This window comes from Bos taurus, chromosome 28 (assembly GCF_002263795.3).
Source record: "Bos taurus isolate L1 Dominette 01449 registration number 42190680 breed Hereford chromosome 28, ARS-UCD2.0, whole genome shotgun sequence".
In the NCBI taxonomy this organism is placed as follows: Eukaryota; Metazoa; Chordata; class Mammalia; order Artiodactyla; family Bovidae; genus Bos; species Bos taurus.
In genome coordinates this window covers 3,303,107-3,317,537 of record NC_037355.1, presented here as the reverse complement: position 1 = coordinate 3,317,537, position 14,431 = coordinate 3,303,107, and the positions used below count along the sequence as shown (strand labels likewise).

General features: G+C 43.2%; 1 protein-coding gene across 1 annotated transcript in view; it reads left to right on the top strand.

The window, feature by feature from the left end:
* Window positions 1–7,728: 7,728 nt before the first annotated feature.
* LOC614741 (formin-2) overlaps window positions 7,729–14,431 on the top strand; it is a 357,851-nt gene continuing 351,148 nt past the window's right edge. Inside the window, exon 1 of the mRNA XM_059882644.1 lies at window positions 7,729–9,566. Within this exon, the coding sequence (XP_059738627.1) occupies window positions 7,768–9,566 (1,799 nt within the window). The 5' untranslated portion in view covers window positions 7,729–7,767. The remainder of the gene's footprint in view (window positions 9,567–14,431) is intronic.

Genomic DNA, 14,431 nt, shown 5'->3' with positions numbered 1-14,431 from the left:
ACAGTCATTCCCTACTAAAAGCCCTGAGGAAGCTAGGATGTGAAAAACAGAGGATACTGGCCCCAGATAGCTGAGGTTCATATCAAAGGAATGATTTCGGTGGGTCCAGACTCTTGCATCTTCCCATACATCAGTTCAATTCAGTTCAGTTGCTCAGTCATGTCCGACTCTCTGCGACCCCATGAATTGCAGCACGCCAGGCCTCCCTGTCCATCACCAACTCCCGGAGTTCACTCAGACTCACGTCCATCGAGTCAGTGATGCCATCCAGCCATCTCATCCTCTGTCATCCCCTTCTCTCCTGCCCCCAATCCCTCCCAGCATCAGAGTCTTTTCCAATGAGTCAACTCTTCGCATAAGGGGCCAAAGTGCTGGAGTTTCAGCTTTAGTATCATTCCTTCCAAAGAAATCCCAGGGCTGATCTCCTTCGGAATGGACTGGTTGGATCTCCTTGCAGTCCAAGGGACTCTCAAGAGTCTTCTCCAACACCACAGCTCAAAAGCATCAATTCTTCGGCGCTTGCCTTCTTCACAGTCCAACTCTCACATCCATACATGACCACAGGAAAAACCATAGCCTTGATTAGACAGATCTTTGTTGGCAAAGTAATATCTCTGCTTTGAATATGCTATCTAGGTTGGTCATAACTTTCCTTCCAAGGAGTAAGTGTCTTTTAATTTCATGGTTGCAGTCACCATCTGCAGTGATTTTGGAGCCCAGAAAAATAAAGTCTGACACTGTTTCCACTGTTTCCCCATCTATTTGCCATGACGTGATGGGACCGGATGCCATGATCTTTGGTTTCTGAATGTTGAGCTTTAAGCCAACTTTTTCACTCTCCTCTTTCACTTCATCAAGAGGCTTTTGAGTTCCTCCTTCACTTTCTGCCATAAGGGTGGTGTCATCTGCATATCTGAGGTTATTGATATTTCTCCTGGCAATCTTGATTCCAGCTTGTGTTTCTTCTAGTCCAGCGTTTCTCATGATGTACTCTGTATATAAGTTAAATAAGCAGGGTGACAATATACAGCCTTGACGTACTCCTTTTCCTATTTGAAGCCAGTCTGTTGTCCCATGTCCAGTTCTAACTGTTGCTTCCTGATCTGCATATAGATTTCTCAAGAGGCAGGTCAGGTGGTCTGGTATTCCCATCTCTTTCAGAATTTTCCACAGTTTATTGTGATCCACACAGTCAAAGGCTTTGGCATAGTCAATAAAGCAGAAGTAGATGTTTTTCTGGAACTCTCTTGCTTTTTTCAGGATCCAGCAGATGTTGGTAGAAAAGCACTAAATTCCTTAAGTTGGGATATCTGGTTTTCTTTAATTAACCATAATCTTTTGATATTCAGACTTTTGATATTCAATATTTTGATATTCAACTTGTCTTTTGTTGCAAAGCTTCTATTAATATATAACCTGGCTCCTCCCCTCACCTCATCAGAGCAGTTCTCTCAGGGTTACTTGAGATGCTGCCTCCTGGGCTTAAGCCTAAAGATTTCTGCTGAATAAAGCATAACTCTCAAGTTTTAGGTCCCATGTATTTTTTTCAGTTGACAGTAGTTAAGGTAGAGAAAAGATTACTAAAACTGAAGTGCTCTCTAGAATATTATTTCCTTTCTTCTATCTGTTGACTGAAAAAAAAAAATGCACAACATAAGAACAGTGGTTTTGGTTTTATTTGGGGACCTTACTGAGGATTCTAACATTACTGAGGACCTTACTGAGAGACAGCCTCTCAGATACTCTTAGGAGTTGCTCTGAAGTGGTAGGGGAGGAGCCAGTTTATATGGGAATTTTGGGGGGCAAGGAAGTACAAGTAGTCAAGCATTGGTAAAAGATTGGCTTGACCAATCACAAATAATTCAAGTTAATGATTTTAGTGCTTTTCTGTGTGTGGAAAGATGCAAGAATCTGGGACCATTGAAATTCTTCCTTAGACATGGGTCTTCACTATCTAGGCACCCATCCTCTCAAAAGCACATGACACTTTCTGTTTTTCCAGCCTGAATCCCCCTCAGGGCACACTGTCTACAGTGGATTGTGACTCAACCCTTGTAAAAGGGGCTGATGAACCATACTCTGTGGTTTGTTTCCATGTCCATATTTATACTGGAATCTGTTCCCATGGTCCTTCCTGTTCTGTGAATTCCTTATTGTCTTGATGGCAAGGTCCATCCAGAGCAAAGACTTACCCCTATTAAACTGAATGATTGAAAAAAAAAAAAAGATGGTAAATAGTTTTCCCAAAGTGTGTTAAGTAAGAAGTGCTATGCTTACATGTGAAAACATACAGAGCTTTACTACCTACATGTCATTTTAAGTCCATCCCAATACATAGTACTGTTTTGAACAACTGAGTAACACAGTTTGGATCAGTCTCCCCAGGTTCTGAGCATTGCTCCAGAAGCTCTGAGAAAGCAAACATAAGGCCTTATCTTTTTTTTAACACAGAAATTGTTTAATATGCTATAATAACTGCATGTTATAGGTAATTCTCGTGGAGCATTGTGGAGCCCTATACCAAGGTCACAGGTGTGGAGCCCTGTACCAAAGTCACAAGACAAAAGTCTTTGGAACTTACTGAGTCCCATAGCAACAATTGTCATGAGCCTTCGGATCCAAAGTGGCCAGTTCTTGACTCCATATTAGGTAAAATACGCACTCTACAGCATCTAACCAATCACCTATTGGCACCCTTCCAGTAGGAATTTTCTCTGTCTTGAGGCTATAAAAATTGACCACTAGCCTGTGAAAGGGGTCAGCTCTCCCTTAAGCCAGCCCGCTGTTCTAATAGTGTCTCCAAATCCAATAAACTCTATTCTCCCCTCATTCTGCCTAATGTCTGTAAATTCTTTTCCAACCTGCACACAGACCATGACAATTCTATCCTTCAAAAAATACATTTTGTAGAATATTTAATAGCATGGAAAGTGGTAACAATATAGTGATGAAGAATAAAGTGAGCTACAAAAGAGCAAGAACACAATAATTTCATTTAAAAATATGTATTTTGAAAGGTTTAGATTTACAGAAGAGTTGAAAAGTAGTTAAGAGCACTCTATATGCCTTTCCCACAGCTTATATTGCACTTTACATAACTAGGGCACAGTTATCAAAACTAAGAAATTATTACTTACATGTTCTAACAAGTTAAAAATATAAAGAAAATTTTGACCTCACTGAGTTTTCCCACTAATATTCAATATCCTCTATCCAGTTCAGGAGAGCATTTTGCATTTGGCCATCACCTTTCCTAAGTCTTCTTCTCCAATCCATTATAATTTTTCATATTTCCTTGTTTGTCAGAAGGTAAGGCCTTAATGTCCAGAAAGAGAGCCATTCCCTACACCTGGCTGCTGTGCAAGTGAGTGTGGCTGGTCTAAACTGAGATGTACCTATTAGAAGGAAATGGCAACCCACTCCAGTGTTCTTGCCTGGAGAATCCCAGGGACAGGGGAGCCTGGTGGGCTGCCGTCTATGGGGCTGCACAGAGTTGGACACGACTGAAGCGACTTAGCAGCAGCAGCAGCTCTTAGTGTAAAACTGATGCTGGGTGTTTTTTTTAAGTCAGCAAAAGAAAAGCAAACCAAACTTTAACAGGGTTGGAGGTTAATAGCACAGGGATTTGAAAAAACTTGAAGGCACCTGTGCTGCAGAAGCACCTCTGTTCTAAGAGATGGTCTTAAGCAAAAGCTAAAAGGGCAGAGAATCAATGAATCTTCAAGCAGAAGCCAACATAATTTTACTAAGAAGGGATCAGTATAAATCGCCACAAACGTTTTAACTCACAACCTTGATTCTGAAAACTCACTTGGTGGAAACTGCCAACGTACTTATTGCCTTTACAGTGGCTTTCTTCACTAGTGTCACTAAGGGAAGTACTTTCCCCTTATATAAAAAAAATGCTTCCCACTTGGAGGGTCACAGCATGAGGTCTTGCTGTTGACAGTCTTGGGGTCCAGGTTGGATCTGTCATTAGACTCTAGAACTTTGAACTTTCCACAAGATAAAGAATGTAGTCAAGCATTAATTGGCACCACTTGTCAGACACCAACATACTTAACAGTGAAAATTTTCAATTATGGAATAAATATAATGGCAAATTTTGACCTCTCTTGGTTCACAGGACCTCTCTTGGTTCACAGTTTTTAGAAAGTTATTTTTAAAATGTCACTCCAGATTCCCATGATGAAATTACCCAGAGGGCAATCCTGTTTATTTTTTGGCCCAGGAAGAAAATGTGATGTTTACTAGACACGCACGGTTTGTGCCAGAGAGCCAGTTAGGCTGGGTTTCATGAGAACCCAGATAGCAACAGAGGTAAGTGGTTCTTATTCTTAAAGTCACTCAGTCATGTCATGTCTTTGCAACCCCATGGATTATACTGTCCATGGAATTCTGCAGGCCAGAATACCGGAGTAGGTAGCCTTCTCCTTCTCCTTCTCAGTGGGTCTTCCTGACCCAGGAATCAAACTGGGGTTTCTGGCCTTGCAGGTGGATTCTTTACCAGATGAGCTACTAAGGAAACCCAGGTAAGTGGTTACTTACCTAGCTGCAATAGATCATTTGCAGTCCAGGTGGGAGCTTCCAAAATAGAATCTAGGATATTAAAGGAAATGAATTCAAGTACACATGGAACATTCTCCAAGACAGACTATATGCTGGGCCATGAAACTCGTAAAAAGGATAGGAATACAAAAAGTATGTTCTTCAACCAAAATGCAACTAAATTAGATATAAGTACATTTTACAAATTGAAATATCTAGACATACTCCTTAAATATCTTTCCTGTTGGAAATTCTTAGGCAGTTTGCTCATTGTGTCTTCATGGTGTTTTAGGGGTAGTATAGGCTGTAAAAGAAAATGAGGCAGGGAGTAAGCACAAATTAGCAACTAAACAACAACTTGTAGTAGAAGCACAGAGTCCTAACCACTGGACTACCAGGGAATTCCCTGTTTTTTCCTTTTTAATGTGACGACTAGAAAATAAATTACTGATAAGGCTCACATTATATTTCTACTGAAGAATGCTACTCTAAGGCTAAGGATTGGCTTCCTCAAACTTTATTTCTCATGGGCTCTGTCTTTAGAATGCTTTTTGTCACTTCTTGCCACTGAGCTAGGTACCTTATGGGCTGAGACACTCACAGTGGACTTTCTATGGTTCATTCTGAATGGTTGTTGATAACTTAAGAGTCCTTGAATGATCCCTTTCAGGTTGAAAGACCAACTTCATTTACAGAACTCTTTAGCTTAGTAGGAGATTCCTTATGTAGAAGAACAAAATAAATATTTTCATTTCTTCCAGTTCCTGGAAAAGAGTACATTATGTAGTGTTGCTTGTTATAAAAATTTGGGATCTAAACTTGAAGGTTCAAGTATTGTCTTTGCTGCTGTGTGAACTTGGTCTTAGTCTGAACTTGTTTATTAATTAAACTGGATTGAAAGTAACTTCCTACCTACCAAGCACACTTGTGGGTTTCAAGTAAGCCTTTGAATGTAATAGAGCTTCTCATCCTGACTTTCTACAACGCTGTCATCTGTTGTTTCACATTCAAAGGATGTGAGAAAACCAGCATCTTCTCCCAGTTTCCCTCTTTTTTTTCCTTCCCTCTCTGCCTTCCCCTTTCCTTCTCTTCCTTTGTCTTCAGAATTTGTAGAATATATCTTGGAAAAAGTAGGAAGGAAACAAATAGTTCAGAATCAAATATGTCTGGGTAAAGAAAAAGCAAAATAAAGACTCACAGTGAAGTCCTCAGAGAAGCAGAGAATTCTTATAGCCTCAGGCAAACTGTGCCCTCTGATGAACCTGGATTCTGGGAGAGAGCAGTCTTGTGAAAGACCTGAAACAAAGGCTTTTCAAGCCCTCTGGAACTGAAAGAGACTGGGATAGTATCCTGGCAAAATTATTAGTTGATTTCTCAGAATTATTTGCTCAAAAGGGTCACTTGAGAATAACTGAAAGCTACTTGCCTTTAAGTATCATCTATTTTAAGAAAATAATTTGAAAAAGATTAGTAATTATTGCTGCATGATGCTTTTACATAAAAGAATTATAAGACCTTAAAAAGTTTTTTGATAAAATAGTTAAGGAGGGAGGTTTAAAATGTTGGTTCACAATATGTGAAGGAATCTTTGCTTGCGGCATTTAAAATGCGTCATGTAATATGTAGTGCTCTTTTCTCCTTTAAGCTTTAAAAATACTAACATGTTAGCTAGGTATCCATATTTTCAAAGTGATTAACAATTAGCTTCTAATTTAAATACATGTGACATTATTGATTAATGCCACTTTGCTCTTATTTTAATTTACTGCTTGGAGCTTCTTTAGGTGCCAATAATGTTTAAAAGTGTCTTTTAAATATAGATAACTAAATTGCTTAAGTAATTAAAATAAGATTTACAGTGAGGAAAATTTTTATATTAGAATTAGAACAAAATGGTAAGAAACTCTTTAACAGTTATCAGGGAGGAAGAAATTTTTCTCTACCCTTCTACATTCTTCTGGTTGGTCTAAGAATTAAACTGACATGAGACCAATTAACCGGAGAAAATCACACAAGAGTTTAATAACATATACATATAGGAGAGACCCTGGAAAACAGAATCATGGCCAAAATGGCCACAGCCCTCACCTTAAATACTGTCTTCAGCTAAAGGCAACAGAGGATGTTGAGCGTAATGGTTTGGCAAGTCAAAGGGGAGGAAGGCAATTCACAAGGAGGTAGAAGAGGCACTGTTTGGTGAGGGAGCGTTTTCTGGGCCAGTAGAGACAGGGGACAGAGTGAACTCTGACCTTTAGGTCCACTGAATCTCCCCATCACACCCAGCGTGGTGGATATCTCTGCTGATTACTCTATTCAGCTTTAATACATGAATTCTTTAGGCTTCCCAGTAATCAGCCTAAATGAATCCTAATGTCAAGGAGACTCATATGGGGTCAGCAAATTTTTCTCCCCTAGACAGTGAACTGTGACAAACTTTCACAGCAAAGGCCAAGACAAAAGATTGTCTTGAAGGGTTTGCTTGGGAGAGTGGTGGCTTTCCATATAACATGTGATTTCTTGGGCTTGTGCCAAGGGTGTTTCCTTTTCTTTTTTTTTCCTCCCTCTCTATTTTTTGTAGGTGGCAACAACAGGGGCATGTTTAATATTGATGAGTTTGATTTTTTGAATATAAATGCTGTTTGGTTTAGATGGTGAATGCATAGAAATTTGGAGATTAGCATTTTAATCAAGTCTAATCTCTTAGTATTTCCCGAAACTCCTCCACCCACTTCAACATTTTGTCAAAAATAAATTTGAAAAATGAAATTTTGAAATGATCGCTTTGAAATGAAATGTTCTCTTAAGGAGATGCAAGGTTTGCAATAACACAAAAGCAGTATTATGTATAGTAACCTTTTCTAAACCATATGCCAAGCACATTAACAGGGTTTAAGATGATCAGTTACTGAAGAAAAGACCAATCTACTCAACCAATATTTATCAAAGAACCATGCTTCTTCAGGCAGGTTGGAAGTACAGTATGTAGCTTTGATATTACTGCACCGCTAAACTGGAATGTGGCTTCCTTTTTTCCTTTTTAAAATTTATCTTTTTTTTTTTTTTCCTCAGGGTGGATCTTTAAGCTGCCAAGCTGTTTGGCGGGGACCGGGAAATGGACTCTGGCGGCAGTTAGGTCCCCAGACTGAGGGGTGCTCTTGGCGTTTCAGCAGAGGAGGGGCAGGGCCGAGGGACCGGGCCTAGAGCCATTGGGGCGGGGTCATGGGGCGGGAGGGGTGGGGCCTTGTGCGTCCCGCCCGGTCATTGGCGGTGCTCCGTGCGCGCGTTCAGCCACGCGCGGGCGGGCGCAGTCTCGGCGCGTTGTGCGAAGCGCGGCAGGTGCGCGGACATCCTCCCTCCGCCTGGCTGTGCGGCCGCCGCGCGACTCGCCGGGAGCCCGGCGCTGCCGGGCCCAGGGGTTGGCATGGCCTGACCCCCCGCAGCGGCGGCGGCGGCAGCATGGGGAACCAGGACGCGAAGCCGAAGAGAAGCGCGGGCGATGTCCCGCATGGAGGCGGCGGTGGTGAGGACTCCGCTGGGCCCCGCGAGGCTGAGGGCACAAAGAAGGCGGGCGGGGGCAAGAAGGCGCCGGGCCGGCACGGAAAGGGGGGCGGCGGCGCGGAGCCGGGCCGGAAAAAGAGCCGGTCGGACCCCAGGGCCTCGGTGTTCTCCAACCTGCGCATCCGGAAGACCCTGTCCAAGGGCAGAGGTACCAGCGGCTCTCGTGAGGATGTGCTGGACCCCCAGGCCCTGCAGGCCGGCGAGCTGGACAGCGCCCACTCTCTGGTTACCAAAACCCCAGACCTCAGCCTCTCAGCCGATGAGACGGGCCTGTCGGATACCGAATGTGCGGATCCTTTCGAGGTGACGCGTCCCGGGGGTCCCAGCTTGGCCAGGGTCGGCGGCCCGGCAGTGGCCGAGTATTCGGAGACCGCGGCGGGGGCGCAGGATGGACAAAGGACCAGCTCGGGCTCGGACACAGACCTCTACAGTTTTCACTCGGCCGCGGAGCAGGAGGACTTGCTCTCGGATATCCAGCAGGCGATCCGCCTCCAGCAACTGCAGCAGCAGTCCCCGGGCCCCGAGTCGCCCCCGGTGTCGCCCCCCTCCACCGCCCCTCTGTCTGGGGCCCTGCCGGGCCTGGACCGACCCCCGCCGGGCCCCAACGCCGAAGCGGCGCTGTCCGCGCCCCCCGACAGGCCCCCGGCCGCAGAACCACCCGCAGCCACCGCCTTCGCGTCTCCTGGGTCGGTTCCGGGGGACCGAGGGGCAGCGGACACGGACGAGGAAGGCGAGGAGGACGCCTTCGAGGACGCGCCCCGAGACTCTCCGGGGTTGGAGTGCGGCCTGGCGGCGGGAGAGGCCCCGTGCACGCAAGAGGCGACGCGCGAGGAGGGCGCGCCGAAGCCTGTCGTCCCCGTGGCCGCCTCCCCGCCACTCAGTCCAGCTCGCAGCCCGCGCCGCCCCCGGGCCCGCCCGCTCCTGGCGCCCTGTTATGTCAGGACCACCACCCGGCAGCTCAGCTCGCCAGGACCGTCCCCGTCTCCGTCCCCCAGCCACAGCCCCCGGGTCCAGAGACGGCCGGAGTCCTCCCTGGGCCGCGGTTCCGGAGCCCCCGCGGCCCCCGCCGCTGCCCCGGCTAGGAAGCCCCGCGCGGGCCGCAGCCGCTCGGCCGACTGGACTGCGGAGCTGGGCCGTGCTCCCGGGGCGGGGGTCTCGGCGCACCTGGTGCAGCGCGGGGCAGGCGGCTTCCAGGGTGTGTTCGCAGGTGAGCCCTGGGCTCGGGGCCCTGGGCACCTGCCCCTCAGAAACGCTTCGATTTGCATACAGAGAATTAAAGGGAGCAGCTTAGTCGTGTCGGTTCTAAGTCATCTAGAAAAAGGGCCACTGTGTCCACTTCTCCAAAATATCCCGGGTCACGCCAGGCAGATCAACTCCTTTTTGGCACCGTTTGCAAAGCCATCCTTCTCTTTCCTCCCTTCTCCCACAGCGTTAAAAATAAGGAGGTTGTTCACAGCCCTGTGACACATCATCTGTTCTAGGACTGCTCTGATGTACCCGCCTGGGCGCGCCGTTTGATGCGTAGTTTCTCTCGGTGATCAGGGTGGACGCCTTAGTGAACTTAGGTGGTCACTCCTGTTTGGTGACACAACCAAATCTCATACATGCTTTCAGAAAATACAGAGTGATCTAGAGTATTAGGGATCATTTACATTTGGTTTCATGGCCCGACTAAGACAGGGTGTGGCTTGGAGACTGATGGTGAGTAGGCCAAGAGCACACGGAATGCTGCTGGAACCTTCCCAGCGTCTGCTGTGGACGCTTCAGGGCCAGTCCAAGGGTCAGCTCAACGTGGTGAATGTCAGATAGTACAGTGAATTCATCCTTGGTTAGATCCCAGGGCCCTTCCGCTGGTAAGAGTGTCAGCTTATTTCATGCTTACTAATTTTTCTTAATTATTAAATAGCTGAGTGTAAGAATTTAACAAGCAGGAGAAAATGAGAATTTATGCAAGTCTTGGTAGATTGTGATAAGTATTTGAAATATTAAAAATATCAAAGATAATTTGAAAAGCTTAAAATTTTATATTCTTTAATAAATCTTATATTACTTTAGTAAATAGGTTATCTGTAAAATAGTAGATTATGTTTCTTAATGAACACGGCTGCCTCACCCTTAGGTAAATATTATTCACTTTTTGTACTTGCTTGTATTGACCACAGTTTAAGTTTCATCTATGGACTGTCTTAGTTTTACATTCATAGATTCTTCTAGTTAAGAGTGGCCTCCTCCATGTTTTACATGCTTGCTCTCCCTTTTTAACTTTTCCTTTTCTGTTATTTTGCAGGTTAAGTTAGGAATGTTTATAGTCTTGATATTCACAAGATAAATTGTAAACAAAACAAAACACAAGCGTAAAAACCCACAAAAGACTGATTTTAAAGGAAGAGGATTGGAAAGTTCTTTAGTTATTTTTTGTGAATTTAATGTTGGTGAGAAATTACCTCCTCCTTATGTAGGTAACACTCATTTCATACATTGTTTTTCTAAAAATGAAAGTATAACCATAATTAAGATTACCATTCATTAATATTGTTCTTCCAAGCAGCTTTAGAATTTGGAAATATTCATTTCCAAATGAATATTAAATGAAAAATACATTTCCTTCGTTTAACATAAATATATATATATATATACACACACACATACATACATACACAGGGCAGCCATATTGTGCTAGACAATATGTTAAGTGCTGAGTGATACAAAGATCATTAAATCCTGGTTCTGCCTTTCCATGGCTCACTGACTAAGAGCACAGGAACACACAGAGACATAGTACTTTGGGTGCATCAAGTGTGCAGTGACTTACTGCCTTGGCAAGGGATAAAGAGAAAGGAATTCATAGGAGGATTGATCTGAGTCCTGAAGATCATAGGACCTTTCAACCCCAGGTTAAAGTTTTGTTTTCCTTAAGGAAAATAAAAGGGGTATTTTTGGAGCTAGCATTTCATTTAAATGTTCTAAGTATTTCCAAATTTGAAATTTGGGACTCTTAGCAGGATTCCTGTTCAGGAGGTAAGTGGGTTTTATTGACTTCCAAGCAGAATTTTTTACTGTGTAGTTAGTTGCTTTAATATGGGCATCACCTTTATTTTTTAATTGAAGTATAATTGGTTTTTAATGTTGTATTAATTTCTACCATACAGAAAAGTGACTCAGTTATACATATATATATATATATGTTTTGTTGTCCAGTCACTATATACATTCTTTTTTTTTATTCTTTTTAATATTCTTTTCCATATAGTTTATACCAGGATATTGAATATGGTTCTCTGTGCTATGTAGTAGGACCTTCTTATTTATCCATTCTGTATGTAATAGCTTACATCTGTTAATCCCAACCTCTGACTCCATCTCAACCCCTTCCTGCTTGGCAGCCTCAAATCTGTTCTCTGTGAGTCTGTTCTGGTTTCTTAGATAAGTTCATCTGTATCATATATTAGATTCCACATAAGGTGATCATATGGGGCAGTGCTTTATATCTGATGCTTGGATGTAGTTGGTCAGTAACTATTGGTTATTTGTATAGTAGTTTCTATATATTTATCTCACCCATTCACTTTCTTAAAAGAAAAAAAAAAAAAGAATTGGTAGGTTTAACCTAATCTTGTAGCTGGTGGTCACATGGAGGTAAACAAAGAGATGAAACTTTTTCAAGGTCACACTGTAATTCTTTCAGAGGCTGAGCCAAAAATAGCTGAGTCTACTGATTCGAGTCTGAATGTTCTTGCTTATTAGTCATTTTTGGATGTTCAGCACTGTCAGACATCATATAGAGAAAACAACTTAAAAAATATTGTGGTGTTTAAGGCCTTCACTTACAATATTTTCCAGTTTCTGTCATTAATATGATGAACTCCTTTCATTGTTGAGCATCTGGCCTTCCTGGGCTAGATGCAGGGTGATTGCTGGTCAGTGAAGCAGGCTTTCTCCAGACAGCTCTCCTGGAAACTTCCCTGTGGTGAACCCAGGGAATCCAGAGTGACACAGGCCTCTGTTCCTCAGCTGTTGTCTGTTTTCTTGTCATCTGCCTTTTCTTTGATTCTTTACCATCCTCTAGGATTTTATGAGTGTCTTGAAAATTACTAGATCCCTGGCGAGGACTAGCATTGTCCTCAGGGAAATTGTTTTCTGGCTTTAATTTGCATGTCTTTGGATCAAGTAATTGCCAGCTGCCTTTGAAGCAGGTGATAGATCTATAAGCCTCCATGAACATCTTTTATTTTTAAACCGTAGAATGAGGGTTGTCAGCTCTGCAGAAAGGAACAGATGTTTTTCTTCTTACTGCCTTCCAAATGTGGGGAGAAAATTCAAGTGAAGAGAGATCTGCATGGCACATGTTTGTGTTTTGTTGCTGATATAACAGCATTTAGCAATAAAGGGGACCAAGACTTTATCTTGTTTTAGCTATTCAGGAGCTGATGATGTCTTAAGCCATTGGACTGAAATTTCACAGTTAATTTGAAAAAACATCTTTTTCAGTGTTTAGTAGAAAAATTGCTATGAAATTTAAGAGATTCCTTTGCACGTGCTATACTTAAGCAGAAGCTTGTGAATAGAATTTTACAGTTAAAAGTTTAGGCATATGAAATGTTAAGTTGGTGATAATTTTTGATAGAAATCTTTCCAAAGTCATTTAATTATGTGCTTATCTGTCTTTTTTTAAAACATGTGGACTTAATGGTTCATTAAATGGCTTAATGTCATCTTTAGGCAATCATGGTTTCATCCTGTGAAATCATTGGTGTTGCCCTCAGCTGCTATTGAAGTGTACTTGGTGACTCTAGTTGGCTGTTTCTGAAGTTTTGTATCTACCTGGTTTTCTAAACTTTTTACTTCCTGTCAGCTATTGATTCGTAGAGCTGTCTTTGGTCCCTGCCCCCCACCCCCCATTGCTTCTAATTTGATGTTTCTGGTCAGTTTGTTATTGGTTTATAAATGCTGTGATTATGATGTTTACTATATTTGTTGCACTTCTACTAGATGCAAGGTTCTGTGTTGGTGCATTGCATAATTATCTCTAATCCTTGTGACAGTGTTTTCCCAATGAGCAAACCAGGGTCAGGCATGTGAAGTAACTTGCTTCAGGGCATCAAGCTGGCCAGTGACCCATCCAGGATCTGTACTTAGAAAATCAAATCTGTTATTAATATGAATAAAATAAAATGAAGTGTGTCAGTGAGCTTTTGGAGCACTCAGATCAGATCAGATCAGTCACTCAGTCGTGTCCGACTCTTTGCGACCCCATGAATCGCAGCACGCCAGGCCTCCCTGTCCATCACCAACTCCCGGAGTTCACTCAGACTCACGTCTATCGAGTCAGTGATGCCATCCAGCCATCTCATCCTCTGTTGTCCCCTTCTCCTCCTGCCCCCAATCCCTCCCAGCATCAGAGTCTTTTCCAATGAGTCAACTCTTTGCATGAGGTGGCCAAAGTACTGGAGTTTCAGCTTTAGCATCATTCCTTCTAAAGAAATCCCAGGGCTGATCTCCTTCAGAATGGACTGGTTGGATCTCCTTGCAGTCCAAGGGACTCTCAAGAGTCTTCTCCAACACCACAGTTCAAAAGCATGGATTCTTCGGCGCTTGCCTTCTTCACAGTCCAACTCTCACATCCATACATGACCACAGGAAAAACCATAGCCTTGACTAGACGGATCTTTGTTGGCAAAGTAATGTCTCTGCTTTTGAATATGCTATCTAGGTTGGTCATAACTTTCCTTCCAAGGAGTAAGCGTCTTTTAATTTCATGGCTGCAGTCACCATCTGCAGGGATTTTGGAGCCCCGAAAAATAAAGTCTGACACTGTTTCCACTGTTTCCCCATCTATTTCCCATGAAGTGATGGGACCGGATGCCATGATCTTAGTTTTCTGAATGTTGAGCTTTAAGCCAACTTTTTCACTCTCCACTTTCACTTTCATCAAGAGGCTTTTGAGTTCCTCCTCACTTTCTGCCATAAGGGTGGTGTCATCTGCATATCTGAGGTGATTGATATTTCTCCTGGCAATCTTGATTCCAGCTTGTGTTTCTTCCAGTCCAGCGTTTCTCATGATGTACTCTGCATAGAGGTTAAATAAACAGGGTGACAATATACAGCCTTGACATACTCCTTTTCCTATTTGGAACCAGTCAGTTGTTCCATGTCCAGTTCTAACTGTTGCTTCCTGACCTGCATACAAATTTCTCAAGAGGCAGGTCAGGTGGTCTGGTATTCCCATCTCTTTCAGAATTTTCCACAGTTTATTGTGATCCACACAGTCAAAGGCTTTGGCGTAGTCAATAAAGCAGAAATAGATGTTTTTCTGGAACTCTCTTGC